This window comes from Trachypithecus francoisi, unplaced genomic scaffold, assembly GCF_009764315.1.
Source record: "Trachypithecus francoisi isolate TF-2019V2 unplaced genomic scaffold, Tfra_2.0 Lachesis_group5, whole genome shotgun sequence".
NCBI lineage: Eukaryota > Metazoa > Chordata > Mammalia > Primates > Cercopithecidae > Trachypithecus > Trachypithecus francoisi.
The window spans coordinates 134775057-134802303 of NW_022681470.1; the positions used below are offsets into that span (position 1 = coordinate 134775057).

Sequence of the window (27247 nt, forward strand, 5' to 3'; positions counted from 1 at the left end):
TGATTGGCTGAGCTTGGCAGATGCTTAAGGCATTAGGATGGCTTCTCAGACAGGCCAGAGCTTAAAAGATGAGGGAGGTGTAGGTAGACAAGTGTAGGCTCAGCACACCTGTGGGAACACAAGCCTCTGTGATACCTGGTAGTGTAGCCATTGTGGCTCCTTTGGGTGCAGATCGGGGAAGGACCCGGAATACGACGCTTCATGCTTTGGGGGCAGGGGGTGGCATGGGGTGCCCTGTCTACAGAGGTGGGGAGGGGAGGGCCCTCTGACTCTACCCCTGTGTCTCCTTATCCAGCCTGGAGATGACATAGTCTTAATGGCAGAAGCTCTGGAAAAGCTCTTCTTGCAAAAAATAAATGAACTACCCACAGAAGAAACCGAGATCATGATAGTCCAGGCGAAAGGAAGAGGACGTGGGAGGAAAGAAGCAGGTAGAGTACTGAAATAGCAAGTAAACTGACTTTCTCCCCGACCTTTGTCCCTTTTCCAAGTTCAGTGGGGGGCTGGGAGTGGCAGGAAGATGGTGACATTATATACTGCATTCCGTGTTTGGACATGTGAGATTGGGTTTGGTGTTGGATCCATCCCACAGGGTCATGTGGCCCTGTGGCCTCTCCTAAGCAGAAATAATTGGGCCCTGCCTTTTCTGAGGGTAGGTGATGGATTTACGATAAAAAGAAAGTGTAACTTTTCAAAGCACTTTGACATTTTTTGAATACTTGACTCTACCAGTATCATAGGTGGTTTTTACTTTTCCATTTTAAGGACATTAACATGACCAGAAATCATTTTAACTAACATCTCAGCTCTAAACCTTGAGGTTGGAAATTGGAATTACCTTAATGCACTGGTGTCAGAGCTATCCCTGCTTCTGATGCTCAGTCATCTGAAGTGAAAGGCTTCCGCATCCATTTCTGCCTGTCACCACCCCCAACTGACACAGGGTTCCAGGGGCCAGCTGGCAGAGCTGTGCACTCCAGGAAATTATTCTGTCTAGGAAACCAGCAGCTACTGTCCACATCTTGTCCTTTGCAACTCCATGCTGCAGAAGGGTGACATTTGCAAGGTGGTCCCTGAGTGTGAGTTGTTTGCTTCTCTGAGCAGCAGCCTTTCACCTGGCCTCCCACGCTGTTCTGAAGTGGTGGCAGAAAGGGGGTTGCTGCATCCCCTGCTGCACGCAGAGGTAAATAAGGAGAACTAGTCTCACGTGTCATCCTGTGGCTCTTGTACGTATCAGATCACATCCCTGATCCTCATGTAAGTCACATCCCTTATCCTTACATGAGGATATTGGTCCTCACTCCCTGGGACCAGGGGTTTGGGCTGCACGCTGGGCAGACAGACATGGTGGCACCTCCTGTTCCAGTCTGGGAGAAGCCCAGCAGTTGTGCCAGGGGAATGAGAATTGGGAAACTCAGTGGAATCTCACCCTTGCTCCTTGAGATGCACAGAGAACATGGGTGTTGCTTGAGCTGGTAGATGAAGGCACTGGGTGTCTTTTTCCGTTTTCATGGCAGCCAGCATGCACACGAAGGATGTGGTGACCCAGGTTATGCTCCCAGACGTTCGCACCCCGGTCCATCCGCTCCAGGTTATGCTCCCAGACGTTCGCACCCTGGTCCATCCGCTCTTGTTAGAGCTCTGACCTTAACCCCTCACTTTTTGCAGCTGGTTGGGTGAGCCACGTGACCATTGTGTGTTTGGACTCCCTGCACAGCTGCTGGGAGGCAGCGCCGGAGCCAGTCATGAAGGGCAGCAGTCCAGCTGCCCCCTGTGGCTCGCGGAGGTGGGGGTCTGCCAGTTTCCAGAAACTTTGGCAAGGGTGGCTACTGCCGGCTCCCTGCCAGAAGCTTTTACTCAGAAGACAGTGCTTCTGGGAACTAGGGCAGCTGTGCCTGGAAGCTCTGAGTGTTTTCCCGCTCTCTGTCCCCTGTCAGCGTGTGCTTCCTGCTCCTTCAGCCTGGGCCTCCAGGCTTCATGAAGGGGTCTTTGTGCCTGAGTTGGGAGTTGCAGCCAGGACGCCCTCGGAAATGAGAAGTGCGGTTTTCTGCTGTTCTCTGAGCCCCAGGAACAGGTGGACGGGTTTGGCAGAGTGGAGTCTGGGATGTTCATCTCTCAGGCAAATGCAGCACGCAGATGTGCGCTCACTGTGTGTGGTGTGTGGCCCCGTAAGGTCAACCAGCATGTGGACGTTAGCATGGCCTCTAACTCCCTGTCTTATTATGATTCGTAGGGACAGCAAAACCTGGTGTTTCCACGGTACCAAACACAACTCAAGCATCAACTCCTCCGCAGACCCAGACCCCTCAGCCGAATCCTCCTCCTGTGCAGGCCACGCCTCACCCCTTCCCTGCCGTCACCCCAGACCTCATCGTCCAGACCCCTGTCATGACAGTGGTGCCTCCCCAGCCACTGCAGACACCCCCGCCGGTGCCCCCCCAGCCACAACCCCCACCCGCTCCAGCTCCCCAGCCTGTACAGAGCCACCCACCCATCATCGCGGCCACCCCACAGCCTGTGAAGGTGAGTGTCCTGGACTCTGGAGGGCTGCTGTCACCAGGGAGGAGAGCAACCCTGTCCTTGCCCGTGCTTTACACAAAGCCTGTCCTGGGTCCCGGGCATTGGTGGGTGTTTCTGGGGAGATCTTGCTGTGTTGAAATTGCAGCCTAGAAGCAGCTGCCCCACTGACTCAAAAGATCCCATAATTGTGTCACACCTCCTAGTGGGTTCCTGCACCCCCCCCCCCCCCGCCCCTCTCTAATTTAGACTGTGCATATTTGCAGATGTGCCATCTAAATAGTCTCTGAATTGTGCCTCCCCTGGGCACTTGGGGGGAGGCCCTGGTGCTAGGTAGTAAGCAGCCTCCAGAGGTCCCTTGGCTTCCAAGTGAGCACACAGTTTTATGCTTTCTCCTGCCACAGGCAGGTCCTGTCCCAGCTGCAGAGCAGAGTGGTGGAACACCGTCTGCCTGTCCTTGGCCCTTTGCCTATGCAGTTATCTTTGGGTCCATCCTATGTGAATGTCGGGCCCCTAGACAGGGCATGGCTTTGGGGGTGACCCTGAGGGCAGCTGTGCTGGCTGCCACTTCTGACTGTGCCTGTTGGCGTCCGTGTTCTTGGCAGACAAAGAAAGGAGTGAAGAGGAAAGCAGACACCACCACCCCCACCACCATCGACCCCATTCACGAGCCACCCTCACTGCCCCCGGAGCCCAAGACCACCAAGCTGGGCCAGCGGCGGGAGAGCAGCCGGCCTGTGAAACCTCCAAAGAAGGACGTGCCCGACTCTCAGCAGCACCCAGCACCAGAGAAGAGCAGCAAGGTCTCAGAGCAGCTCAAGTGCTGCAGCGGCATCCTCAAGGAGATGTTTGCCAAGAAGCACGCCGCCTATGCCTGGCCCTTCTACAAGCCTGTGGACGTGGAGGCACTGGGCCTGCACGACTACTGTGACATCATCAAGCACCCCATGGACATGAGCACAATCAAGGTGAGTGGGATGTGCCTGAGCAGAGGGACAAGGTGGGCAGGCTGTCCCTCCACATCAGAGCCTTCCTAGCCTTTCCAGTCCAAGAGGAGGCCTAGGCCTGGAACGGTGGCTGCGTGGGCTTTTCCTGCTAACTCGAAGAAACTGAGCGCCCCCTGCTGGCCGCTGTGGGACATGCTCTGAGCCCCCGTGCTTGGCCATTGTGGCTGCGGATGGCTGTGCTGCCCCTTCCTCTAGTCTGAGGAAAAGCAAGACAAGCCCTCTGGTCTTGGGGGCCCGGGGCCCCGGGTACCTTGCCCACACAGTAGATGCTCCATGAGAGTTTGGGACTTGGCGGCCTTGCCAGCCTCTTTCTGGTGGGGAAGGCCTTGCTATCTCTTCTGTGTGGGAGGCACGCTGTAAGTGCCAACATTTTCACCATAGTGTTTTGAGACCTTTTTGGTTTTAAAACTTATTACGTGGCCGGGCGCGGTGGCTCAAGCCTGTAATCCCAGCACTTTGGGAGGCCGAGACGGGCGGATCACGAGGTCAGGAGATCGAGACCATCCTGGCTAACACGGTGAAACCCCGTCTCTACTAAAAATACAAAAACTAGCCGGGCGAGGTGGCGGGCGCCTGTAGTCCCAGCTACTCGGGAGGCTGAGGCAGGAGAATGGCGTAAACCCGGAGGCGGAGCTTGCAGTGAGCTGAGATCCGGCCACTGCACTCCAGTCCTGGCGACAGAGCGAGACTCCGCCTCAAAAAAAAAAAAAAAAAACTTATTACGTGTGTCTTCTTCTGGGAGTGGAGTCCCAAACATGGGGCAGGCAGAACAGGGAACAGTGCTGTGTCCGTTTGACGAGCTCCTGTACTGTGTCATCACGATGAGCTGGGCCCAGCCCTCTCCATCACTTCTCCCCCTCAGTTCTGGCTCAGGCTCCACCTCCTGTGGGTTCTGAGTCTACCTGCCTGTGAGCCAGGCAGGTAAGCTGGGATGCTGGCAGGGCCAATCCCAGCCCTGAGGCTGAGAACTGGGGTGATGGCCTGTCCCCTACTAGAGTCTTGACAAAACTGAGAACCAAGAAACCAACTTGCTCCTCTAGGCAGCCCTTTCATCTGCTGCTAGCTACTTCTCCATGGTCACTTGGGCAGACACAGCTAACAGGGACCTGTCTTGTTTTCCAGTCTAAACTGGAGGCCCGTGAGTACCGTGATGCTCAGGAGTTTGGTGCTGACGTCCGATTGATGTTCTCCAACTGCTATAAGTACAACCCTCCTGACCACGAGGTGGTGGCCATGGCCCGCAAGCTCCAGGTGAGGCTTGGGGGAGGGCACAGCCACCCTCAGCAGAGCGGGCTGAGGTCCTCGTGGGAGCAGACCTCTGTGGGCCTTGGCAGTTTTTTTTTCTGTCACTTTCCTTGGGATAATACCATGTTGCTTTAGAAAAGTGTCTAAACTCAGCCTAGTGCACACATTTTAAGTTGAGGTTATTCAGTTAAAGTAGAGTGGGTGTTCCACTGCAGGCCCCCTTCCCCATCCTCCACCAGCTCTCATTTGCTTTTGGCTGGAAGAGCGGGTGTGTGTTGTGCATGGCCCAGTCTCTCCTACAAAACACACCTGTCTCAAGTGGTTCGGGGGTGGGGGGCACTCTTGCCAAGTAGGTTCTGTCACAGTTGTGAGCTGAGGACATCTGCACTGTGGACATCTTTCCACCAGAGCCTTAAGAGCCTTCTAGCTGCAGAATGGTTGTTTTTCCACATGGCCACAATTCTGATGGGGGATCCTGGGCCACTTCCTTCAATTTGAGAGCCTGGGTGGTTCACAATGTGAAATACACGTGTGGACGGGGAGGGGAGATTACAGCATAGACGTGTGAACTATTATTTTTTTAAGAAAGGAAAAATATTTAGGTTTAAAAAACAGCTTTCTTTGGTTAATAAGATTGAGTTAAAAATTTTGGAGAATAAAGTCAATATTTAGTACTATCATCTTTTTCTTTCTTTCTTTTTTTTTTTTTTTTGCCGGGGGAGGGGGTCTTAATTATTGGAGACAGGGTCTCGTTCTGTCACCCAGGCTGGAGTGTAGTGGCACAATCATAGTCACGGCAGCCTCTGCCTTCCAGGCTCAAGCAATCCTCCCACCTCAGCCTCCCGAGTAGCTGGGACTGCAGACTTGCACCACCATGCCCAGCTAATTTTGCCTCTTTTCTTTTCTTTTTTCTTAAAGAGGTGGAGTTTTACCATGTTGCACAGGCTGTTCTGGAACCCCTGGGCTTAAGTGTTCCACCTGCCTCGGACTCCCAAAGTGCTGGGATTACAGACCCATCTTCTTTTTTAAATTATTTAAAACTGTAGATAAATGATCATAAAAATTCCCAGCCTTTTCTCCCCAAGGCCATGGGTTGCTTCGGTTCTCAGGGTCAGAGCAGGCTGTGTGCTGGGCCACCTGCCATCATGAGGTGCTGATGTGCTCATTGTAGGCCTTAGCAGGCTTCTGCACTCCTGGCTCTCACAGCCATCTGCTTCCAGGGCAGAAGTGAGGACTTGGAAAGCCTTTGGTGACCTGCAGATCTGTGCCAGGCAGAGGTCACCAGAGCCCCACTGTCTGCTTGCCTCCCAGCTGCACTAGTTCCTCGTGTTGTCCCAGACTCCCCACCATAGCACCCCATACCTGCTCCCACTGGACCTAAGGCACTGTGTCTCCTGTTCTCTGTGGATCAGGGGCTGCCTTGACTTCAGAGGACATGTGCTCAAACTCTTGAGGTAGGGTAAACACTTTCCTTGTGAAGTTTGTTGGGCTTTTTCTTACTAGTATGGATGTGTCTCTTGTTATTTAAATGCATGCTCAGGCTTAGGGCTTTTTATTTCTACTTTTTGTTAGGGTTTTTTTTTTTTTTGGAAACGGGGTCTCATTCTGCTTACTGCAGCCTCAACCTGCTGTGCTCAGTTGAGCCTCCCAAGTAGCTAGGACAGTAAGCGTGTGCCACCATGCCTGGCTAATTTTTGTATTTTTTTGTAGACATGGCGTCTCACTGTGTTGCCCAGGCTGGTCTCAAACTCCTGGGCTTAGGTGATCCACCCACTTCAGCCTCCCAAACTTCCAGGATTACAGGCATGAGCCACAGCACCTGGCCTGTTTCTTAGTTTTATTTTCTGTGACTTGGGGAGTTGTTGCCCTCTCTTCACTTTGGTGGCGTCTGTGTGCCTTCTTCACAAACAACATTGCCCCTTCGTCATCCATGTTTGCATTTCCCATCCTTGAAGGAGTTGAGGCTTTTTAATTTCTTTCCTTTTTTTTTTTTTTTGAGATGCAGTCTCTTTCTGTCACCCAGGCTGGAGTGCGATGACAAATCTCACCTCACTGCAACCTCACCCTCCTGGGTTCAAGCAATTCTCCTGCCTCAGCCGCCTGAGTAGCTGGGAATACAGGCGCACACTACTACACCCAGCTAATTTTTGTATTTTTAGTAGAGACGGGGTTTCACCATATTGGTCAGGCTGGTCTTGAACTCCTGACCTCGTGATCCGCCTGCTCAGCCTCCCAAAGTGCTGGGATTACAGGCGTGAGCCACCATGCCCGGCCAGGCTTTTTAATTTGAATGCAGTTTTTGTTCAGTGCCACCCGGTGGCAGTGGCGCCCTCAGATTTGTGCCTTAAGCTCCTCCATCGCTCCCTCTCTCCCACTCTCTTGAGAAGACGGGCACAGCTTTTGCCCACACTGCTCACGTTGATACCCATGCCCTTCATCTACCCTCACAGGAAGAACTCAGCAGAAACAGATTCTCTCCCAGCACCAGAGGTGACTGTTTTGAGCTACTTTACTAAGAGAAAGAAAAGAGAAAGCACTTTCTGATGCATTCTATTCCTTCCTTCCTCATTTTTATCTCATTTTTCCTGTCCTCTCCTGCACCGTGGAGCCACCTCCTTTTCACAGATATTCTCCAACAAAGATTTTTGGGTCTTCAGTGTTTTTTGCATTTTTTTCCTTCTGGGAAACCTGCCTGAATGTAGAGTTTACCAAGGCCACTGGGATGTCTGTCACACCACAGACCCTGCAGCAGAAGAGTTTCTTCTACACACAGGCTACAGGTGCTGAACTGTAGTAGACACAGGCCTCACTCTTAAGGGGGGCCCAGTGCAGGCCAAGGGGTAGGGGGTGCTGTGGGTGGGCTGCCTCTGGCCCAGCCTGCTTTGCCTGCCCTTGGGAGGGGTACCTCTCTGCCAGTGCTTGGTAGAGGTGTTTCTCTTTGAGCAACAGAGTTGATGTGGAGGGTTCCAGGGCAGGCTTCTCTTCAGTGGGCAGTTGTGTTTGTGGCATTTCAGGCTTTGTTTTTCTTTCGTCTCTCTACTTTCTCTGCATCAACATGGGATAGAGAGCAAATTCTCCATCAGAGAAGGGGAGGGACAAAGCCCCAGCCCTTGCTCACCTCTTCAAGACCTGTTGGGACTTGCTTAATTGGGTCTCTTAATTGGGCTGGGCCCAAGAAGTGGGATTTATCTGGAAAGTTACTTGGAAAAGGAGCCACTTTATTTTTCTCTCTCAGCCTCTGAATTCTGAGGTCCTTGAGAAAACCTGTGTTCCACAGCCTGACAGCCAAGATACTTGTCTGAAACCAGTGGGGTGTGCTGAAACTGAGAAGCACGACCTCAGAGCCAGACCTCCAGAGGAGTGGGGTGTAGGTTATGGGATGCTGGGCAGGGGGCTGGGCGTCAGCTGGGTCTCTGTCAGTCCAACAGAATGCTTGCGCTCCGTGTTCCATGGTGGGTGCTGGTGCGTGCTCCCCCTCACCATCACCATCCTCCCTTGTGAGAGGCTTGCCCTGGGTGCATCTTGAATCGGGTTTTACTGTCCTCTCGCTGGCTCCACAGCATCCCTGACTGTGTTCTTTCACTCTTAGGTCTTAGCACACTTCCAGCTCATGGCAACCCATTGCTGCCCATGTATTCATTCGCTTTTCTGTTTCCAACTAGAGTGTGAGCTCCTTGAACAGGGAACTTGTCATTCCTGTTTATCATCAAGCTGTTACTTGGGGACATGTGACTGTTGCAGCCACACAGCAAGGTTTTCCTACAGCAGCCCGGGGCCCACTGGCTTGTGGGTTTCCTAGGGTGCCCCCCACTCAGGCTACAACAGCAGTTCTCATGTCCAAGAGACAATGAAGGATGACAGGGTCACGCAACTGGACACGCCAGGAAGCTGGCAGTTCCCAGTCCTGCCAATGTTAGTTTCTCATCCCAGCTGGCTTTGTGTCTTGTATTCTTTGCTCTTTGTTCCTGGGGCCTTTGGAGAGCCGCCATGGGCACCCAGGGAATGGAAGGAGGCCTCAGAGTGAATGCCACGTGCCCCCACCCCACCATTTACACAGCAGTCATCACCTGGTGGGGAGGAACGAGGACATCCTCATGTCTCGAAGCTGGCCCAGCCTTACAGACTAGTTCACTGCAGTAGCTACCAGTCAGTAGAGGGGCACTCCCTCTCTCCTGGGAGGCAGAGCTGATATCTCCCTTCATGATGTCCTGACACTTCTGAGGCCCACTTCTCTAACCTGCTCCCTGCTGCTTGGCAGCAGGCCTGGCTCTTCCAGAAGCTCATGTGGCCCCAACTGCCTCTTGGAGTCATTTTGGGACCTGAGACCACCCATATCCAGAACACTACCCACCTGGCACATAGCTGGGTGCTGCAGGGCTAGGGATCTGTCTTATTCTGTCACTAGGGCCTCCACTCTGATGTGAATCCCCCCACCTTTTCCTCCCTGGGCCCTACTCCTGGCAGGCTAACTGGTGATGGTCTCTGGTCATCCCTTCTTGTGTATCTTCTTCCTTGCCTCAGACCTGCTCAAGGAGTTATTTCTGAATAAAGTTATTTGCTGGGTGCAGTGGCTCATGCCTGTAATCCCAGCACTTTTCACTGTAGGCCTCAGCCTACATTCTAGGCCACCTCGTGGGAGGATTTATTGATCCCAGGAATTGGAGACCAGCCTGGGCAAGATGGCAAAAACCTGTCTGCACAAAAACTTAGCTGGGCATGGTGGTCTCAGTTACTCAGGAGGCTGAGGCAGGAGGATCTCTTGAGCCCAGGAAGATGAGGCTGTAGTGAGCCATGATTGAGCCACTGATTGCATTCCACCCTGGGCAACAGAGCAAGGCTGTATCTCCAAAAAGAAGATGGAAGAAAGAAAGAAAAATTTATTGGGCCAGGCGCAGTGGCTCACGCTGGTCATCCCAACATTTTGGGAGGCCGTGGCAAGTGGATCTGTTGAGGTCAGGAGTTGGAGACCAGCCTGACCAACATGGTAGAACGCTGTCTCTGCTAAAAATACAAAAATTAGATGGGCGTGGTGGTGTGTGCCTGTAATTCCAGCTACTTGGGAGGCAGAGGTTACAGTGAGCTGAGATTGCACCACTGCACTCCAACCTGGGTGACAGAGTGAGACTGTCTCAAAAAAAGAAAGAGAAAAAGTTACTGGCTAAAGGAAGTCATGCTCCGGGTGGCCTGGAGGGGAGGGAATCAACACCACAGTTATATGGGATGCCTGCTCCAGCAGCATGGGAGAGGAAGCCTCAAGAAGTGTCTCCTGAGCCATCAGGAGGGGACTCCAGGGCTATGGTCCTCTCTGAAGCATTGACACACATTTAGGGGAAGGTCCTTGCCATGCTGTGTTTCCACGATGACCAGTTTATTCCTGGTTTAAAGCAGGTCCCAGAATTCTCCTGGGAAGTCAGGCCTGTGCTTCTGCCTCTGTCCTGAGCCATCACTGGATTGAGCACAGCGCCCCCAGGGTAGGGCAGGGACTTGCTAGCTGGCTGGCAGTATGTGTGGTCTATGTGTGGCTGCTGTTCCCTGAGCTACATGACCCCGTGTGGTTCCATCTGATTGCTGGATCTTAGGGTCTCCTGCGCACAATGGTTCCCTCCTGCAGCCTGTCCTCAGTGCCCCACACCTGCTGCCTAAACTTCTCTTACCTTGTCCCATGTACGCTGGAGGTGCCTCCTCCAGTGGTGCAGCCCTGCTTGGTTAAGTGCTCCAGGGACGATCTGAGGAATGAGGAGACCAACTTAGAGCCGTGTCTGCTACAGCAGAGCCTGGTCCCCTAGAGGAGGTGTGCTTGTGGCAGGCACACTCCCACTGGGGACCTCTGCACGTGCTGTGTCCTCTGCCTGGAACACCCTCTCAAGCCACAGACTCCTGCTCCCGCCACGCACCTGGCGGGAGCCTTGGCTGTTTTGCGGTTTGGGGGTGCCCTTGACCAAGCACCCCCAGACTTCAGTGGGCTGGCTGCCTTGGTGGCCTGGGTCTCACGTCCTTACCTTGGCTGTGTCCTCCAGGGAGTAAGTGCCTGGCTACATCTGGACCACCTTGCTCTTCAAAGTGAGATTTGAGAGAAGAGTGTTGCAAGAGTTGTCGGAGGCCCTTGCCCCTGTCTTGGCGGCAAAGAGAGGATCACCATCCTCTTTCGCTCTCGGTTGGTTTCTGTTGAGTTGGCCCCAGCAGCCAGTTAGGCCAGGTGATGCTAGGCCGTGGCCTGGGTACCCAGCAGCCCTCACAGCGTGTCTTTCTCTCACCAGGATGTGTTCGAAATGCGCTTTGCCAAGATGCCGGATGAGCCTGAGGAGCCAGTGGTGGCTGTGTCCTCCCCGGCAGTGCCCCCTCCCACCAAGGTTGTGGCCCCGCCCTCCTCCAGCGACAGCAGCAGCGATAGCTCCTCGGACAGTGACAGTTCGACTGATGACTCTGAGGAGGAGCGAGCCCAGCGGCTGGCTGAGCTCCAGGAGCAGGTGAGGGCGTTGGTGGCTCCATTCTTAATCCCCAGAGTCCATGGACTAGGGTGGCCTCCCCAGAAGTTTCTAAGAGAGATTCTTGGCTCTGAGTTCCCAAGGGAGCAGAATTTTCACTGGACCGCCTATGGCCTTTTCCCCTCTGCTAGGTCAAGTGCATGTTGATCATGCACGTATGTGTGATATTTGTGTTGAGCTTGCAGTTGGGGATGGGGAGTGACGTGGCCATTTTCTGGGCAGAGAGGAGGTGGCTTGATCCTTTCAATGTCTGGAAGGAGGAGGTTGAGCTAGGATGTTCGTCTCTCCTGGGGCTACCTGGTTGCTCCTCTCCCTATAGCCAGTCATCAGGCCCTTCATGCCTGACGTGTCTGTATGCTCTTACTTAGCTTCTTAGGGGCCCTCCTTCTGGGATCAGGATGGCTGTGAGACTTAGTGTCTGTCGACTTGATCGGCTCCTCTGTTGAGGAGGACACTGGCAATCTTCGGAGTTGAGGGAATGGGTGGGGATAGGCTTGTTAGGAATCTGGTTAACATGACAGGTGCAGAGCTGGGGGCCTTCCCTCCCCCTGCGTCCCCTACACACCCTGATGCCCCAGATGCATGTTTTTTGGAGCAGTCGCCTGGGTCTTGGGTGACAGGAAGGTGGTCTTAGCCCTGAGTGTGTGTCTTGCCTGTCTGGTCCACAGCTCAAAGCCGTCCACGAGCAGCTTGCAGCCCTCTCTCAGCCCCAGCAGAACAAACCAAAGAAAAAGGAGAAAGACAAGAAGGAAAAGAAAAAAGAAAAGCACAAAAGGAAAGAGGAAGTGGAAGAGAATAAAAAAAGCAAAGCCAAGGAACCTCCTCCCAAAAAGACAAAGAAAAATAATAGCAGCAACAGCAGTGCAAGGTCTGTGTCCCCTGAGTTTGCCCTGGGTGGGGACCCTCCTTCCAGGGCCTGCTCTGAGACTGTGTGGGCCACTGCCCCTCCCCGTCCTTGTTGGGTGCGGAGGCTGCCCGTCTGCAGCGTGGCTCCACAGGCCAGGCTGGTGGCCATTTGCACACAGGACTTAGCTGCACTGTCTCTGCCCCTTTCTGTAGGATGAGCCTTTGGAGCTCACCATGTTTGGTTGGGGGGAATAGGCGGCAAGGATGGGGCTGTAGCACAACCCCCACTCAGGCAGCCTGCAGTCACAGTTTACTTTCAGTCTCCGCTGGGTGCTCCCAGAGATTGAGTTGCCTATGCCCCGTTTCCTGTGAAGGTCGGTGGGTGGGGGATATGGGAAGGGCACCCCTGGCACTCCTTCACCCCAACATACATGTGGAGGAATGAGTGCCTGGCGTCCTCAGGGGGCCCGTTCTTGATGATGTCTGCATTGTCCCTTCATAGCAAGAAGGAGCCAGCGCCCATGAAGAGCAAGCCCCCTCCCACGTATGAGTCGGAGGAAGAGGACAAGTGCAAGCCTATGTCCTATGAGGAGAAGCGGCAGCTCAGCCTGGACATCAACAAGCTCCCCGGCGAGAAGCTGGGCCGCGTGGTGCACATCATCCAGTCACGGGAGCCCTCGCTGAAGAACTCCAACCCCGACGAGATTGAGATCGACTTTGAGACCCTGAAGCCGTCCACACTGCGTGAGCTGGAGCGCTATGTCACCTCCTGTTTGCGGAAGAAAAGGAAACCTCAAGGTGTGCTTGGGCCCTCTGGGCGTGGGGGTCCTTCTGTGGGCACTCTTAGTAACTTCCCTCCTTGCTCAGTCTACTCTCTGTGCACTTTTTCTTTCCAATTATAACGTTTGTGTTCTTGACACAGAAATCTCTGAAAGGTTGTGACATCACCCTCGGCCCTAGGCTGTCAGTGCCTTTCTAGATCTCTGACTGGTGGTGTCTGGGGCCCCTCTGCACCTTGTTGCCTGAAGCTGTGTTCTAAACCAGAGCTGCTTTCAACCCAGGCTGCCTGCTGCTGAGTCTTTCTCTGGCCTCTTTGGGGAAGGAGGACAGGCGGGTCTGCAGGGTCCCAGGACCTGTGTACCAATGGTTAATGCAGCACTGAACCGGCCTTTGTCCCTCTCTAGCAGGGACAGTTAGGTGTGGCATCCTTTCTGGACTCTTCCAAGCAGTTCTTTTGTGTCACACAGCTCATCTTGGCCTATGGCTTTTCTCTGAGGACTTAGCATCCGGTGTCAGGGCATTGCACAGTCTTTGTCCTCAGCCCATACTGGCTCTTGGTGTCCTTGGGCCCCTACCTGGGGCACACCACATGATGATTCCGGCGTGTGTCTGAACAGCTGTGTTGAGAGACCCCCTGGGGTCTCTCCCTGCCTTGCCTTACCTCTGGGCAGCATGTTCCTTTTGGATCCTCTTCTTCCCCTGTCTGAACAGTAACTGGGAGAATCCAAGCCTCATGCCCAGCGGTACCTTGTGTTAGGAAATTACCCCTCTGCCTGGTCTCTTGAATCCCTGATAAACCCCCCAAAGGGAACTTTGAGAGATTGAAGGAACCTTGAAATCCCAATGTCCGCAGTCTACCCATGGGAACTGTGGGGCCACGTGGGTTCTGGGAGTGACAGCTGGCAGGAGCAGCCCCTGGGCCCACCGTGCACAAGGCTCCTCACTGGTCCTTCCTCCAGATGGATGGGGTGTGCCCATGGCTCAGAGCGGCCTCCTGGGCCACGGCCTCGCCTGACAAGCTCCCATTGCTTGGGTTGCAGCTGAGAAAGTTGATGTGATTGCCGGCTCCTCCAAGATGAAGGGCTTCTCGTCCTCAGAGTCGGAGAGCTCCAGTGAGTCCAGCTCCTCTGACAGCGAAGACTCCGAAACAGGTTAGGTGACTTGTGTCCTACGTGTCTTACCAAACTCCTCCCACCTATGCCCAGCACCAGCTCAGTCTTGTGTCCAGGATGCTAGAGCCCAGAGACCGCCATCCCAGAACTTGCTCAGTTCCTCTGTCTGCCTGTCTCTGTGTCGTCTCCCTGGGGCCATGGATAGCCTTGCATTCTGTGCAGCAGTGTCCATTCTCTCAGCCTGTCCGTCATGCTGTCCCTGCCAGGGGCTGGTCATGGAGGACAAATGGCCAAAGGCGTTGACACTGCGGAGCCCTGGATGGTGGGTGGGGAGGCTGGGCCATGAGGACTGTGGGCATGGGGTCCCAGGCTGTGCTGTTGACCTTGAGGTGACCGCACCCAGCTTTGTGCCCCAGAGGAGACTTCGTGTCCCTAGGGGCTTCCCCATATCACATGCAGTGCGGCAGCTTCAGGGAGACACTTTGCTGATTTCTGGTGGATGTGGAGCAGACTGCAGCTGGCCAGCCGCATGGCCAGTCTGCTGCTGGCCTGGCCCCTGCCATCACCTGGGCCCCGGCCATTGCCTGCTCCTCCCCAGAGTGTGCTCGTTGCTGTGTTGGCTGCTCTTGAATCTGCCCTAACTCCACATGCACCTGGACTTGGTGTGTCTCTCCTGCAATTCTAACTAACAGTCTCTTCTCTTTAAGCCCTGTGGGCCTGCACGTCAGACCCTGGGTTCCGCCTTAGAGCCCACCTTCTGAGCAGCAGCCTCAGTGGGAGGTGGAGGCAGGTAGCGATTCTGGGTGCCAGGTGGGAGTGGAGAGGGTCTGCTCTCCTCCAAGTGTGCACTTTCCTCATTATTCTCAGGGGCACAGATGCTCAGGCTGGTGCAGAGGAGAGGATAGGGAGGGAGCCATGGTGCCCAGGAGGCCTGGCAACCAGCCCCTGCTGAGCGATGGAGCTAACATCCTGTGTTTATGGCCAGCGGGGTTGCCGCTAGGCTGGTGCAGCTGCATCAGTGAGCTGGCGTGCTGCAGACCACCTGAGAGCTGGCCCTAGGGTCTCAGGCAGGCTGGGGAGTGGGCATCCACAGTGGGAAACCTGTGTTTTGGCAGTAGACTCCTGCATGTTTTCCCACGGGCTTGTCGCATCCCTGGGATTTTATTCTAACTAGAAATAAATGCTAACCGTCAATAATCAGTGCATGTAAATAACTTGATCTTGCCAAGGAAGATTGAGGACCCCTCACAGCAGCTGGGGAGAGCCATGTTGCTCTGAGGTGTGTGCGCAGATGGGGCGGGGGCAGGTGGCACCTCGGGTCTTGTCAGTATTCCTTTTCCCTTGGACAGCCTGGTGCCCTCTGCTTCCCAGGTGAGTGAGGAGACTTGCCTTGAAGTGGGCTGAAAGACCCTCTAGGACTCCAGATGCCCACATTCTCTAGCACAACTGTGCAGAATGCCCTGGGCAGCTCACTGGCCTCCTGGCCTTCCCTGTCGCCATCCTTCACCCTTTCATCTCTAACCAGCACTCTCCCCACACTGCTTTTGTAATCCATCAGCCAGCAGGAGGCGCTGCACCCCATGGCTGCCCAGGATAGGGCTGGCTCTGCCACCCGAAGCTAGGGCTCCCACTCGCCGCACAGTGAGTGGGGTGAATGGCTGTATTCTTGGATCCAATTAGCATTCCTGGTGGCCGCTGACTTTTCACTTCCGGTGCCAGCCAAGCCTCCTCCAGCTTGCCTTCCTCTGGGTTTTTGCACCTCCTGTTTTCTAGCTGACTGCTCCTACCGGAGGTTTTATAGCCTTTTCATGTAAGGATCTGAGTGACCAAGTGGAAACCCCAGATGCTGAAATTGTCAGGGGACCCGATTAACTAAAATGACGTGGCATGGTTGGGGCGGGGGGGTTGCTATTTTAGCCCTCACAAGACACCTTAGAGGGCTGTGGACATCACATCCTGATTTCCAGTCTGTGGTCGTGGCCTTTGCCCTTGGCCTCTGCGTCCCTCTTCTGGGCTTCTCTGCTTTGGGAGAGGAGTTGGGAACGCTTCTGGCTTCCTGAGTGAGTGCCCCACACCCCTCCTGCCGCTGCTGAGATTTTATTATTTTTTCACTCCCCCACTTTTAAAAAAGTGGAAAGATTGTGCAACAAGTAATCTGAGAGTCCTGGGAACAGCTGTCCTGGCGGGAAGGAGGGCGAGATTTACAGTCTCAGAGCCTCTGGCTCCCAGGCTCCCAGGCTGTGGCGGTCCAGCCCTGGCCGCTCGCGCAGCTGCCTGGGCTCTGGCCTTCCCCTCTTCCCAGACGCCCTCCCCACCTTGGATTTTGCCTGGCTCCCTTTTGTCTTCGCAGTCCTGACCAGCAGGGGCTTTCCTTTGCCTTCTGTGTGCACTGAGTGAGCTCTGTCGTGGGCCGGCAGGGTGCTTCTGCTCTCAGGCGGGGCTGCTGTGAGGGTTTTGTACGGCAGATCCCGAAGCGGGAACCCACACCCTGGCACCAATAAGTGCAGCCTTCTCCTGCCCTGTCCTGCACAGGACTCTGCATTCTCAGGGCGGGGGAGCAGAGGGGGCATAGCTCCTTCAGCAGCTGCTCTCCTGGGTCCAGGAAGTCCAGCAGCCCTGATGTCCATGGCCAGTTACAGGCAGCTCTGCCTTAGTGGAGGAGTGGGTCAGGGTGGGGGAACATTATTTCCCTTTGGTGTTTTGGGGCCTAATTGATTTGCAGCTCCCCCCAACCCCCCTTGTTCTTGTGTTTCCATTTGGATTGGAGCCGAAATTCCTGAAAGGGCCTATTTTTGTCACTTATACTACGGGGTTAGTTCCGCTGACACGGCCCTGAGACATGAATCACCAAAAGAAACCGAACAGAGTCACTAGATTGAGACTGGGGGGTGTGATACTGAACACCCCTCCTGGCAGCTATCCATAGACCAGGATGCTGTAGACTGATGCAGGCGTGGGGCGGTCCTCTGCAGCCAGGCTCCAGTTCAGGAAACCACGGAACACAGGCAGGAGGAGGATGGCGGGGGTGGGTGCTGCTTTCCTAGCTGGGTACCAGGCTACCATGTATTCCCCACCCTCTGCCCCGGCAGCATGCAGTGCAGTGGGCCAACCCTACCACTTCCTCTCATTCCAGCTAGTGCTTGGGCTGTGGTCTTTCATTGAGCTGTGATTCCAACTAAAGCCTGGAGCTGCTTGAGGGTTCTCTATTGAGACAGGCAGGGGTAGGGCACAAATGCCACCCTCCCACCACCCCTAGGGCATCTGCAGACCTGGGGAGGGGTCAGACTGGAGGAAGATACTGTCCCAGGTGGGCTGTGGACAGCACTGTGGCTTTGCTGTCATTAGCAGTGGGGTTAGGTCTGCCCAGCATATGGGGCAGGGCATGTCCTAGGAATCTCCTAGCTTTGACTTGTCACATTGCTGACATCTGGCTCTTCCCAAGTGTCACGCACAGGTCTTTGTGAGCTGAGGTGTCTCCACAGCTTATATTCCTCTTAGGGATACCCCCTTCACCTCAGCTACCTGGGCTGGGACAGGGTTTCAGGGAGGTGTGAGAGATCCTCCTGGGCTTTGGTCTGGTCTTCTAGTTGGAGCGGGAGCGCAGTCCAGCTATTTTAGTCTCCTGGCTTCCTTTTCCCAGGATTGGAGCGTGTGGGTGTTTCTTAATGGCTCCAGGGGAAAAAGGAATGCTTGATGTTTTGGAAAGATTCGAGCTGGGAAGTGCAGACAGAGGCCATGGGGCATTCTTACCACACAACCAGCCTCAGCTTCCTGACCCCCAGGGTCTTTGAGGCACTTAGTCGCATCTCCAGGCCTGCTGCTTGCCTCTTCCAGAGTGTGGCGCTTACCTAGGGGAAAAGTGAGGACCTTGAAGGTGGGGGAATAGGAAGAGACTTGAAGATGGGGCAGTAGCCTTTCCTTCTGCACAGCCAGGTGACTCCCCCCTACACACCCAGTATTTGCAGCTGGAGGGATTCTGGGGCTTCATGGGTGGGTGAGGGTGAGCCTTGTGGAATGTGGCCCGGAGTGAGAGGCCGCCAGTGGGCGGGTTTTTCCCATGCCCGCACTCAGGGGCCAGGGAATAGCACGTCGGTTGCATCCGTGACTCCAGCAGAGGCATCTGCTCTGCTGTGTGGGTGGGAACAAGCCCAGCGCCCCTCCCTGGTCCAGGGAGCCATGTTGGATGCCCCAGAAAAGGAAAGAAAGGACAAGACTTTATTCCTTGGCGTGTTTCTTTTTCTTTTTTTCTTCCTCTTCAACAGTGTATATAATAGGTTCTGCTTTTTAAGAGTTTGAACTTTTTGTTTGGGAGATCTGGAGGAATGCAGAGATGAGGCTGTTTGCTCTTTCCCCTCCACTGGGGATCCTGCATTCGGGTACCTCCTTTCTTAGGGACCTAGGCGGAAGGGCTGGCATTGCCTCCCTGAGAATAGACAGTGCGCAGCCCCTGGATGAGATGAGCTCAAAGTCAGCAGGGGCCTAGTTGGTTTGCCACACCTGTCTGGTGGGACAGGGCAGGGGCACCACTCAAATTCAAAAGAAGCCGCTTGAGGGCAGTAAAGGAAATGCTGGCGTGTGCTCAGCAGACAGGGCACTCGTGGAGCTTGGTAGTGGGGGCCAAAGCCACTCTGTAGAAGCTGAGCAGGCTGGGGGTGGTTTCCGAGGCGTTCATGCGTTCTGCCTCTGTGACCTTTCTAAGGGGGTGGTGGGTCTGTCCCTACCTACGATTAGCCAGGCACGGGGCAGAGCTCCAGTCTCCAGTGCTGTTCTTGTGTGCATCAGCCACCAGGGCGCAGGAGGCTGGCTCGTTCTGCAGTTCTTCTGTTCTTGTGACTTAAATGGTACATTCCACACCATTTCTCTCACACTGGTTTCTCTCTCCCTCTACGTAGGTCCTGCCTAATCATTGGACACGGACTCTTAATAAAACGGTCTTCAGTTCCAGATTCCTTCCCAGCAAGTTATAGCTTAAGTCCATTTTCTTCCGTGAAAGGGACAGGACTCCATCAAGTTATGGAATTCCTCAGAGCCCTGGGCCTGTCCCCCGGGGTGGATTAGTCATGTCCAGCAGCACATGCCTAGTCCCGCCTTCGGGAAGGCTGCCTGCCTGGCCAGCAGCCCGGGCCTCCCTGTGTAAAGACTGCCTGGCTGTCCTGCCCAGACTCCCTGGTCCTCTGGGGTCCTCTGGGTGGGTGGCATCTCCTGGAGGATGATGACAATCCCCCACACATGCATTCATGTGGTGCTGCTCTGTGTGCAAAGCCAGATCCCAAGTATGTTTTCTCTCTTTGTCCCATCCCTCTTTTTCTGGGACTTTGGACCCTAACTACTTCCCTCCTGAACCTCGCAGTGACATTAGTCCAGGAGAGCTCTTGTTCAGTGTGCGGAAGAACACTCTGACCTCTAGAGCTGCCCCAGATAAGGAGTGGGAGCTTTAGAGGCAAGGCCTCTAGACCCTGGAAGGCTCAGTGAGGCTCTTCCCACAGCATGCTTCTCACTGATACCCTATGAGGTTCGAGCCACCGTTGACTCTGAGCCTTTTGGAGTCTTTCCTCCTCCGTCTCCATTGTTCCCGTGCATTTCCAAAAGCTTAAGTTGCCTGGCGGGCATTTCCCCAGTTTCTTTGGCCTCCCTCTTCTCAAGTCACATAGGGAAAGTACCTCCTGGAACCAGGCTGCAGTGTGCAGGACCTGCCGGGCAGGCACTGGTGAAGGGCCTTGGGCCCATCATTCCCCAACCCCACCAACCTCCTCTAGGGGGGCGAATCTGGGCTGGTGGACCGGAGAGGGTGTCACAGACCCTCAGGGACTGCCCCATGGACACCTCTGATTGGTGTTAACAGTGTGAACATTTTCCCCGTCTTAAGTCACTTAGAATAACGACAGCCCCTGGGGTTGGGGCAGACGAGGTGGCCACATCATCCAAGCCCTCCCAGAGGCACTAATAGGCTTTTTTGCTCTAAAAATAAATACCGGCCCTTTTTTGGTCACAAATCCAGCATCTCAGCAGAAAACTGCCTGACGTGAAAAGTCCCCTAAGAAACTGCGTCTGCGTTTCAGGGGCTTTTCATTTTTTCTTCTTTTTTAAAGTGTAGATTGTGGGTGCTTCCTAAAGGCCTGCCTTCTTCTGAAACTGGAAGTGGGCTGTCGCCATGGGCAAGCCCTCGGGTGCCGGCTCCCCGCCCAATGTGGGAGCCCTGGCAGCTCTCCTCAGCTCCCTGGGCTTGAGCAGCTGCAACTGCCCCAGATTCGCTGTGGAAGCAGGGGCTAGCCCTGGCCTCACCAGAGCCTCCCGGGGCCTGCATTGATGCTCAGGAGTTCCTGGGCTGCTCCTGATCCTCTCTGGGCGTCCAGCTTCCAGTCAAGCTCCGTTTGCCAAACAAACTATTCTGAGCTGCCCTTTGGCCTGCGCCTGTTGTGTTCCTGTTGCAGCCCCGCCTGGCTGAGATGGGAGCAGGCGGGAGAGCCTTCATGCCCAGATTCCCACAGGACAGTTGGGGAGCTGCTGGCATTGTCTTTCTGGGAAGATTGTGCTTTCTTGGACCAAATGGCAGCCTGGATTCCCAGTGTCAGGCCTGCAAGGCCTGCATGCTGCCCCTGCCCCCACCCACACACACACACACACTGTGCACGCACACACATTGCACATGGGCCATAGCCACAGGCCAGCTCTCCTCCAGGGTCCTTTCAACCTCACTGTCCAGGGACCCTCTCCTTCTTGCCCATGGGGCTTCCATCTGGCAGAGAGTGCTCAGGGCTTGTTGAACTTGAAAGCACATTAGACTTAAGCTGTCACCTGTGCTTGGTGCCCCAGGAACAGCCAGAGAGGACAGTGCCCACTCACTTCTCCTTGTTGGCAGCCTCCTGTGCAGGAAGTGCCAGCCGGGCCTCAACGCACCAGCTGGCTGTGGGTCCTGAGGAGGAGCCGGAGGCGGCCGCTCAGTGCAGGCGGGGACTCCTCTCCTCTGCCCTGACCTTACCCTCCATCCTGCCTCCTTTATTGGAGTGGGGCTGGGGGGTGGGCGGAATCAGTGTTTTAATCGGATTTTTAAAAAACATTTTATTTCTTTGTACAATTACCATCCTATGTAAAGATGAAATTTGTGTTGAGTTGAAGATTGTCATGGAATAAAGATCACACCGTACTTGAGGCCATCTTCATGTAACCCTTTCTAGAGAGTTTTGTGTGGGGGTGTCTTGGGGCTGGTGTGTTGTGAAGCTGTGCACTTCCTGTCTTGTCTTTTACTGGTAACTCCAACACAAGGCTCAGACCATGTGGGCCAGATGGGGCTACCTCTACCACCAGCCCCTTTAGTCATCTGGTCCTGGGGGTCTGCCGTGCACCTTCTCTCCCCCACTTGTTAGTCCTGCCTTGCCTGGGGGCCCCAGCACTTGCAAGGGGCCCTGGAGACAAGTCTGCAGGATATTACCTGTGGCCTTTCCAAGGCAGCTGAGACATGCCCCCTGGAATCCCCACAGGCCCCTGCTGCACATTATCCCTACATCTCCTCCTATGGGCCTCTGCTCACAGCCCACAGGCTGTGAGGTGTTAGAGTGGCCATCCCTCTTTTACAACTGAAAAAACAAGGTTTCTTCCAAGGCCACAAGACAATAGGCGAGCCCCAGCATGTCCTTCCCTTGCACACACACTTTCTCCCTCAACTCTGCATCTGGACACATCCCTGAGGCTTCTCCTAGTCAGACTTCAGACGGTGGCCCTGCTGCTTCCCACTACCTTCCGCCTCCTGCCCCAGGTCCCCTCCGAGGTATGCGCAGCATGCCCCTAGACACCATGGCTCCATCACCTCCTCACACCGGGATTAGTGCTGGGAGAGAAGCCGTGGCCTTTTCTTCCTGCTTCCCTAGCGTGCAGGGTCCCACTGGTCCTGTGGCCGCCAGCCTCTGCAGCCCGTGTTCCTCCCACCGCACCACAGCAGTCAGACTCCCTGTTGCCCTGACACTGCAAATCTACCCAAGCTTTCCCTTCTGGCATGTCTCACCCACAACAGTATCTCTCTCACCAGATGTCATACTCTGACTCAGAGCGGTCCTGAGCCCTGTATGCAGGTTTGAGGTGGGGCCCCAGGTTCCCCCATGTCCCCATTTGCAGCCCCTGGTCATTTGTACAAGGACGTGTGTCTGTAGCTGCTGAGGTCTGTGTCTGTGTCTTGTCTCGCGTGGAGTGGTGAGCTCTTACAGGGCACAAGGTCTTTCCCCATCCCTTTTGGTGTCTTGCTGCACTGAGGGCCACGAGCCTCACAGAAGCTTAGCGTGGCCCTCCACGAAGCAGATCCAAGTGGAAGGAGCCTCGATTTGGCCAAAGCATGTGTCCTCCAACACCAGCAGCAAGAGGCAGCACCCTGGCAAGGAGCTCAGGCGAAGCCAGGCAGTGCCATGAAGTGCTTCTCAGTGACAGGAATCCAAAAGGCGCCATATCATGGGCCCGGCCTCCAATCTGGTGGCTGGCGACTGTGTGACCTGCCAGCCCGTGAGCACTGGCCAGGGCTCATGTCCCCCACTGGGGCTTGTACACCATCCATGTTTGGTGAGGGGATATCCAGCTGGCAAAAGTCCCTTAGTGTAAATCTCTGGAGTGGGGACAGCGGTGGGCACGCTGGCTCTCGAGTACACCTCCTAGGCCCAGACATACCCTGGACCCATCCACCCCACTGTGGTGCCAAGCTGTCGGCCCACAGGAACGAGGGCACATGCCGCCTTCTGTCTGCAGCATGGTGACTGTGTCCCAAAGCAGGGACTTCTGAGGTCCATCTACCTCTTTAGTTGCTGGTCATTCCCAGGGGGCCAACCTGCTCCTTTTTTTCTTCCTGGAGTGGGCTCTCTGCATTCTCCCTTGCCAATATGTTCCTCACCGTCCTGTGGCTCTCGCCCCAGCTGAGCCTCTCTGCTTCCCCTTGGAGAATGGAAAGGAGTGGGCCTCAGAGGGCCATGCAGTTGGAAGCCCCTGTGAAGCTGTTTTTTAGCCATGTGACCCTAGACAAGTCCCCTCCCTTCTCAGAGCCCCTCTTTTCTCAACTGTCAGATGAATGTGACCATTGCAGCCATCACAAGTTGTTGGAAAACTGAGCAGGTTGCCGTCCAGGCCATGCACTCAGTCCCTATAGTAAGTGACTGACCCTTGAGTAGTGGGAGGCGTTGGGCAAGCTCTCAGCTTCCGGTGCGGCTGTGGTGATCTGAAGCTTGGCAGGGGAAGCTTTTTCAGGCACAGTCCCTGCTAGGAAAAGCAGCAGGCAAGTGGGTAGGTGATGCCTCGCATGTCTCTCACTCCCCCGTGATGACCAACTTATCCCGTTTCGAACCCGGCTGCCCTCTCTCAGGGTCACTGGTCCTTCTCCTGAACGTGCCCTGTTTTTTCCTGTTTCTCCATCCAAGGCCAGCTCACTCACCTTCTCCCCCAGAGCCTCACTACCTTCTCTTTTCCTCTGCAGAGATGGCTCCGAAGTCAAAAAAGAAGGGGCACCCCGGGAGGGAGCAGAAGAAGGTACATGGGCTCAGGGGGCATCCTCCATTATGTGGGACATTGGGTCTGGCCCTGGCCAGTTCTGCCTGCCTGACATCAGCCTGTCTGTCTGTCTTTCTATCTGCAGCACCATCATCACCACCATCAGCAGATGCAGCAGGCCCCGGCTCCTGTGCCCCAGCAGCCGCCCCCGCCTCCCCAGCAGCCCCCACCGCCTCCACCTCCGCAGCAGCAACAGCAGCCGCCGCCCCCGCCTCCCCCACCCTCCATGCCTCAGCAGGCAGCCCCGGCGATGAAGTCCTCGCCCCCACCCTTCATTGCCACCCAGGTGCCCGTCCTGGAGCCCCAGCTCCCAGGCAGCGTCTTTGACCCCATCGGCCACTTCACCCAGCCCATCCTGCACCTGCCGCAGCCCGAGCTGCCCCCTCACCTGCCCCAGCCGCCTGAGCACAGCACTCCACCCCATCTCAACCAGCACGCGGTGGTCTCTCCTCCAGGTGAGCCGTGGCCCACCCTGGTGTGGGCTGAGACCCCTTCCTGCCTCGGTTCGCCTCAAGACAGGTCTTGCATGAAGTTATTAACACGTTGATTCAGAAGATTTTTGTTTTTAAACACCTGAGACATTTGAGTAACAATCTAGATGATTTTGACTTATTTCTCCCGCTGGGCCAGGCGTCATGTTAGATGAGAAAAGCTGCGACCCCTCTGCAGCTTTTCTCATCGGGGTTGGGGGATACACTCATGCAATGGGATTCCTCCCGTGGAACCTGGAAAACAGCACTCACCTGGGGGATATGGGGACAGGGCCATCATCTTGGGGGCCTGGGCAATGGCCGGGCAAGTGGGGGACCAAGCTCTGCACTGAGGTCTGAAGAGCCATTGTGAGCATGGGGAGCAGGAGCTGGGGACACAGCATAGGGCAGGACAACACTGCCCTAAAGCCCTCTCTGGAAGCTGTTTGCTGCTCTGGAGTTTGTGGGAGACCACGGTAGGTGAGGAGGGAGTGCTGGTTTGAGGGAGGCTAGGAGGAGGCCACTGGAGTCCAGATGAGGTCAGGATGGAGCAGAAAGGCCAGGCTGGGGCCACAGGTGCTCAGGCCTCACCGCCTCGGTATTGTGTCCTTCCAGCTTTGCACAACGCGCTGCCCCAGCAGCCATCACGGCCCAGCAACCGAGCCGCTGCCCTGCCTCCCAAGCCCGCCCGGCCCCCAGCCGTGTCACCAGCGTTGACCCAACCACCCCTGCTCCCACAGCCCCCCATGGCCCAACCACCCCAAGTATTGCTGGAGGATGAAGAGCCACCTGCCCCACCCCTCACCTCCATGCAGATGCAGCTGTACCTGCAGCAACTGCAGAAGGTGCAGCCCCCTACGCCGCTACTCCCTTCCGTGAAGGTGCAGTCCCAGCCCCCGCCCCCCCTGCCGCCCCCACCCCACCCCTCTGTGCAGCAGCAGCTGCAGCAGCAGCCGCCACCACCCCCGCCGCCCCAGCCCCAGCCCCCGCCCCAGCAGCAGCATCAGCCCCCTCCACGGCCCGTGCACTTGCAGCCCATGCAATTCTCCACCCACATCCAACAGCCCCCACCACCCCAGGGCCAGCAGCCCCCTCACCAGCCCCCGGCCAGCAGCCACCCCCGCCACAGCCTGCCAAGCCTCAGCAAGTCATCCAGCATCACCATTCTCCCCGGCACCACAAGTCAGACCCCTACTCAACCGGTAAGTGGCCCTCACCTATAGACTCTCGGGAGGCTGGTGCTGGGCCTGTAGTTTTGTCCTCAGGAAGCCGAAAGGGTTAACTCATGCTTCGGGCTGCAGTGGGTTCAGAGCTGAGCCTCAAAGTCTGGCTGTTGGGAGGGGGACTTGGAAGGGTCATTGGTGCTTTCTGCAGCGTGTTTATCAGGTGTCTGTCTTGCTTGTGAGTCGAGATCACCCAGAATAAGGCCCCTCTGGTCCCTCTTAGAACTTAGAGTCAGGAGCACGACAATGCTAGGTGACTTCTTGCTAGGTGGGGAAGCTAGGGGCCCAGGGGAGGCACCTGATCCACCTCGAGGGGTCAGGATATGCTTCCAAGAGGCAGTGACCACAGACAGGTAAGCAGCTAACTTAGAAAGCAGAGTGAGTAGTGAAGTTCAGGGAGAGCCAGAACCATGGTGGGGAGCACTGAGCTGGAAGCTCAAAGGCAGCTCAGAGCCTTCCCGGGACCTGTCCTTGTCACCTGTTCCCAGCCTCCAGCCCAGTCCAGGCCACCCTTTTCCCATTGACAGCATTGGTCAGGCCACACCCTCTCTCCTTTTCTGGGCACTTAAGTGTCAGTAACTAAAATGTCCTGGCTGGCTCTGGCAGGGGACGTTCTGGTCAGTGCCTCCTGATGTGGTGCTGCAGGGTTAGGGTGGAGGGTCCTGGCTTCAGCAGTGTAGATGGTGCTGTCTGTCTTGGGTGTGTACCGGGTGCTACCTGCAAATCAGCAACAAGGCAGGGCTGTGATTACTCCTAACTCAACAAAAGCTGCTGGGTGCAGGCCGAGTGCGGTGGCTCACGCCTGTAATCCCAGCACTTTGGGAGACCAAGGCAGGTGGATCACCTGAGGTCAGGAGTTTCAAGACCAGCCTGACCAAGAAGGTGAAACCCTGTCTGTACTAAAAATACAAAAATTATCCAGGCGTGGTGGCAGGCACCTGTAATCCCAACCACTCGGGAGGCTGAGGCGGGAGAATCGCTTGAGTCTGGGAGGCGGAGGTTGCAGTGAACTGAGATCATGCCACTGGACTCCAGCCTGAGTGACAGATTGAGATTCCATCTCAAAAAAAAAAAAAAAAAAAAAAAGCTGCCAGGTGCCAAGTGGATCGCTGCGTGTCCTGAGCCAAGAACAGCTGCCTGTCCTCCCTGGGAAACACTGGTGTTGGGCCTCACAGCTGTGCGGCTCTGCCTGTTCTCACATGAAGCAGGGCCAGGCTCCTGTTGGGGGTAATAGACAGGATGCAAGGCATTTAGAGCCAGTACTTGGGTGCAGTGAGCGCCTACCAGGACTGAGGCAGGTCTCCTCTAGCCAGCTATACTTCAGGTCCCTGACCCTGACTCGAGCCCCAACAGGCTGAGATGGGGCATCAAGAGGAGTGTGGATTGGGATCCTGCTGGGAGCTTCAGGTCAAAAGCCAAGTTGTTAGACTCCAAAGAGACTTAACAGGCATCCCTGGGCACCCTGCCAGCTTTCAGGAGCCATCCGTGAGCCACCCTCTGAACCCACCAGCAGGCAGGTGGTATCTATAAACCACAGCCCCTGGAGCCTACTGTTGCCCAGGTCAGACTCAGCAGGTGCTGAAGGCGCTGCCCTAGGTGGGTGGGAAGCTGTTGCAGTCGTGTGCCTGTGGATCCCTGGCAGGCCAGACCTGGGGCCCTCCAGAACTTAATGGAGATGGCAGTGCCCAGAGTGGTCCCAATGTGCTAGAATTGAAGGAGACGTCAAGGCCAGGAAAACCAGCCACGCAGGGCAGTGGGCTGCGGGGACAGGGTGGGCCTGGCCACCATATGGGCTCCAAGCAGCTGCAATGTCTTCTGGCATTAGGAGTGGGTCCTGGCTCTAGAGAGGCAGGAGAATCGACCACACCTGGGGCATTGTGGTTTGCTCCAGGCCTATGAAAATAGGTGTCTCCAGCCAGCAGGACTCCTGGAGAACCCAAGGGTGCCTGTGCTGGCAGACGGTGGAAGGAGATGGGGGTGAGGCTAGGCTGGGAGCAAAAGCATTGCAGAGAGGCAACCTCCTTTGTGGACAGTGTGGCTTGC

The 27247-nt window shown here is 55.5% G+C and overlaps 1 protein-coding gene across 1 annotated transcript in view; it reads left to right on the forward strand.

Annotated features, from left to right (window-relative positions):
- The window catches only part of BRD4 (bromodomain containing 4), a 101868-nt gene that overhangs the window by 69343 nt on the left and 5278 nt on the right, over window positions 1-27247 (forward strand). Inside the window, 12 exon segments of the mRNA XM_033198027.1 lie at window positions 296-431; window positions 2234-2523; window positions 3123-3485; window positions 4647-4775; window positions 11027-11236; window positions 11923-12122; window positions 12603-12898; window positions 13921-14031; window positions 23438-23490; window positions 23597-23966; window positions 24597-25085; window positions 25088-25183. Coding sequence (XP_033053918.1) covers window positions 296-431; window positions 2234-2523; window positions 3123-3485; window positions 4647-4775; window positions 11027-11236; window positions 11923-12122; window positions 12603-12898; window positions 13921-14031; window positions 23438-23490; window positions 23597-23966; window positions 24597-25085; window positions 25088-25183 — 2743 coding nt within the window.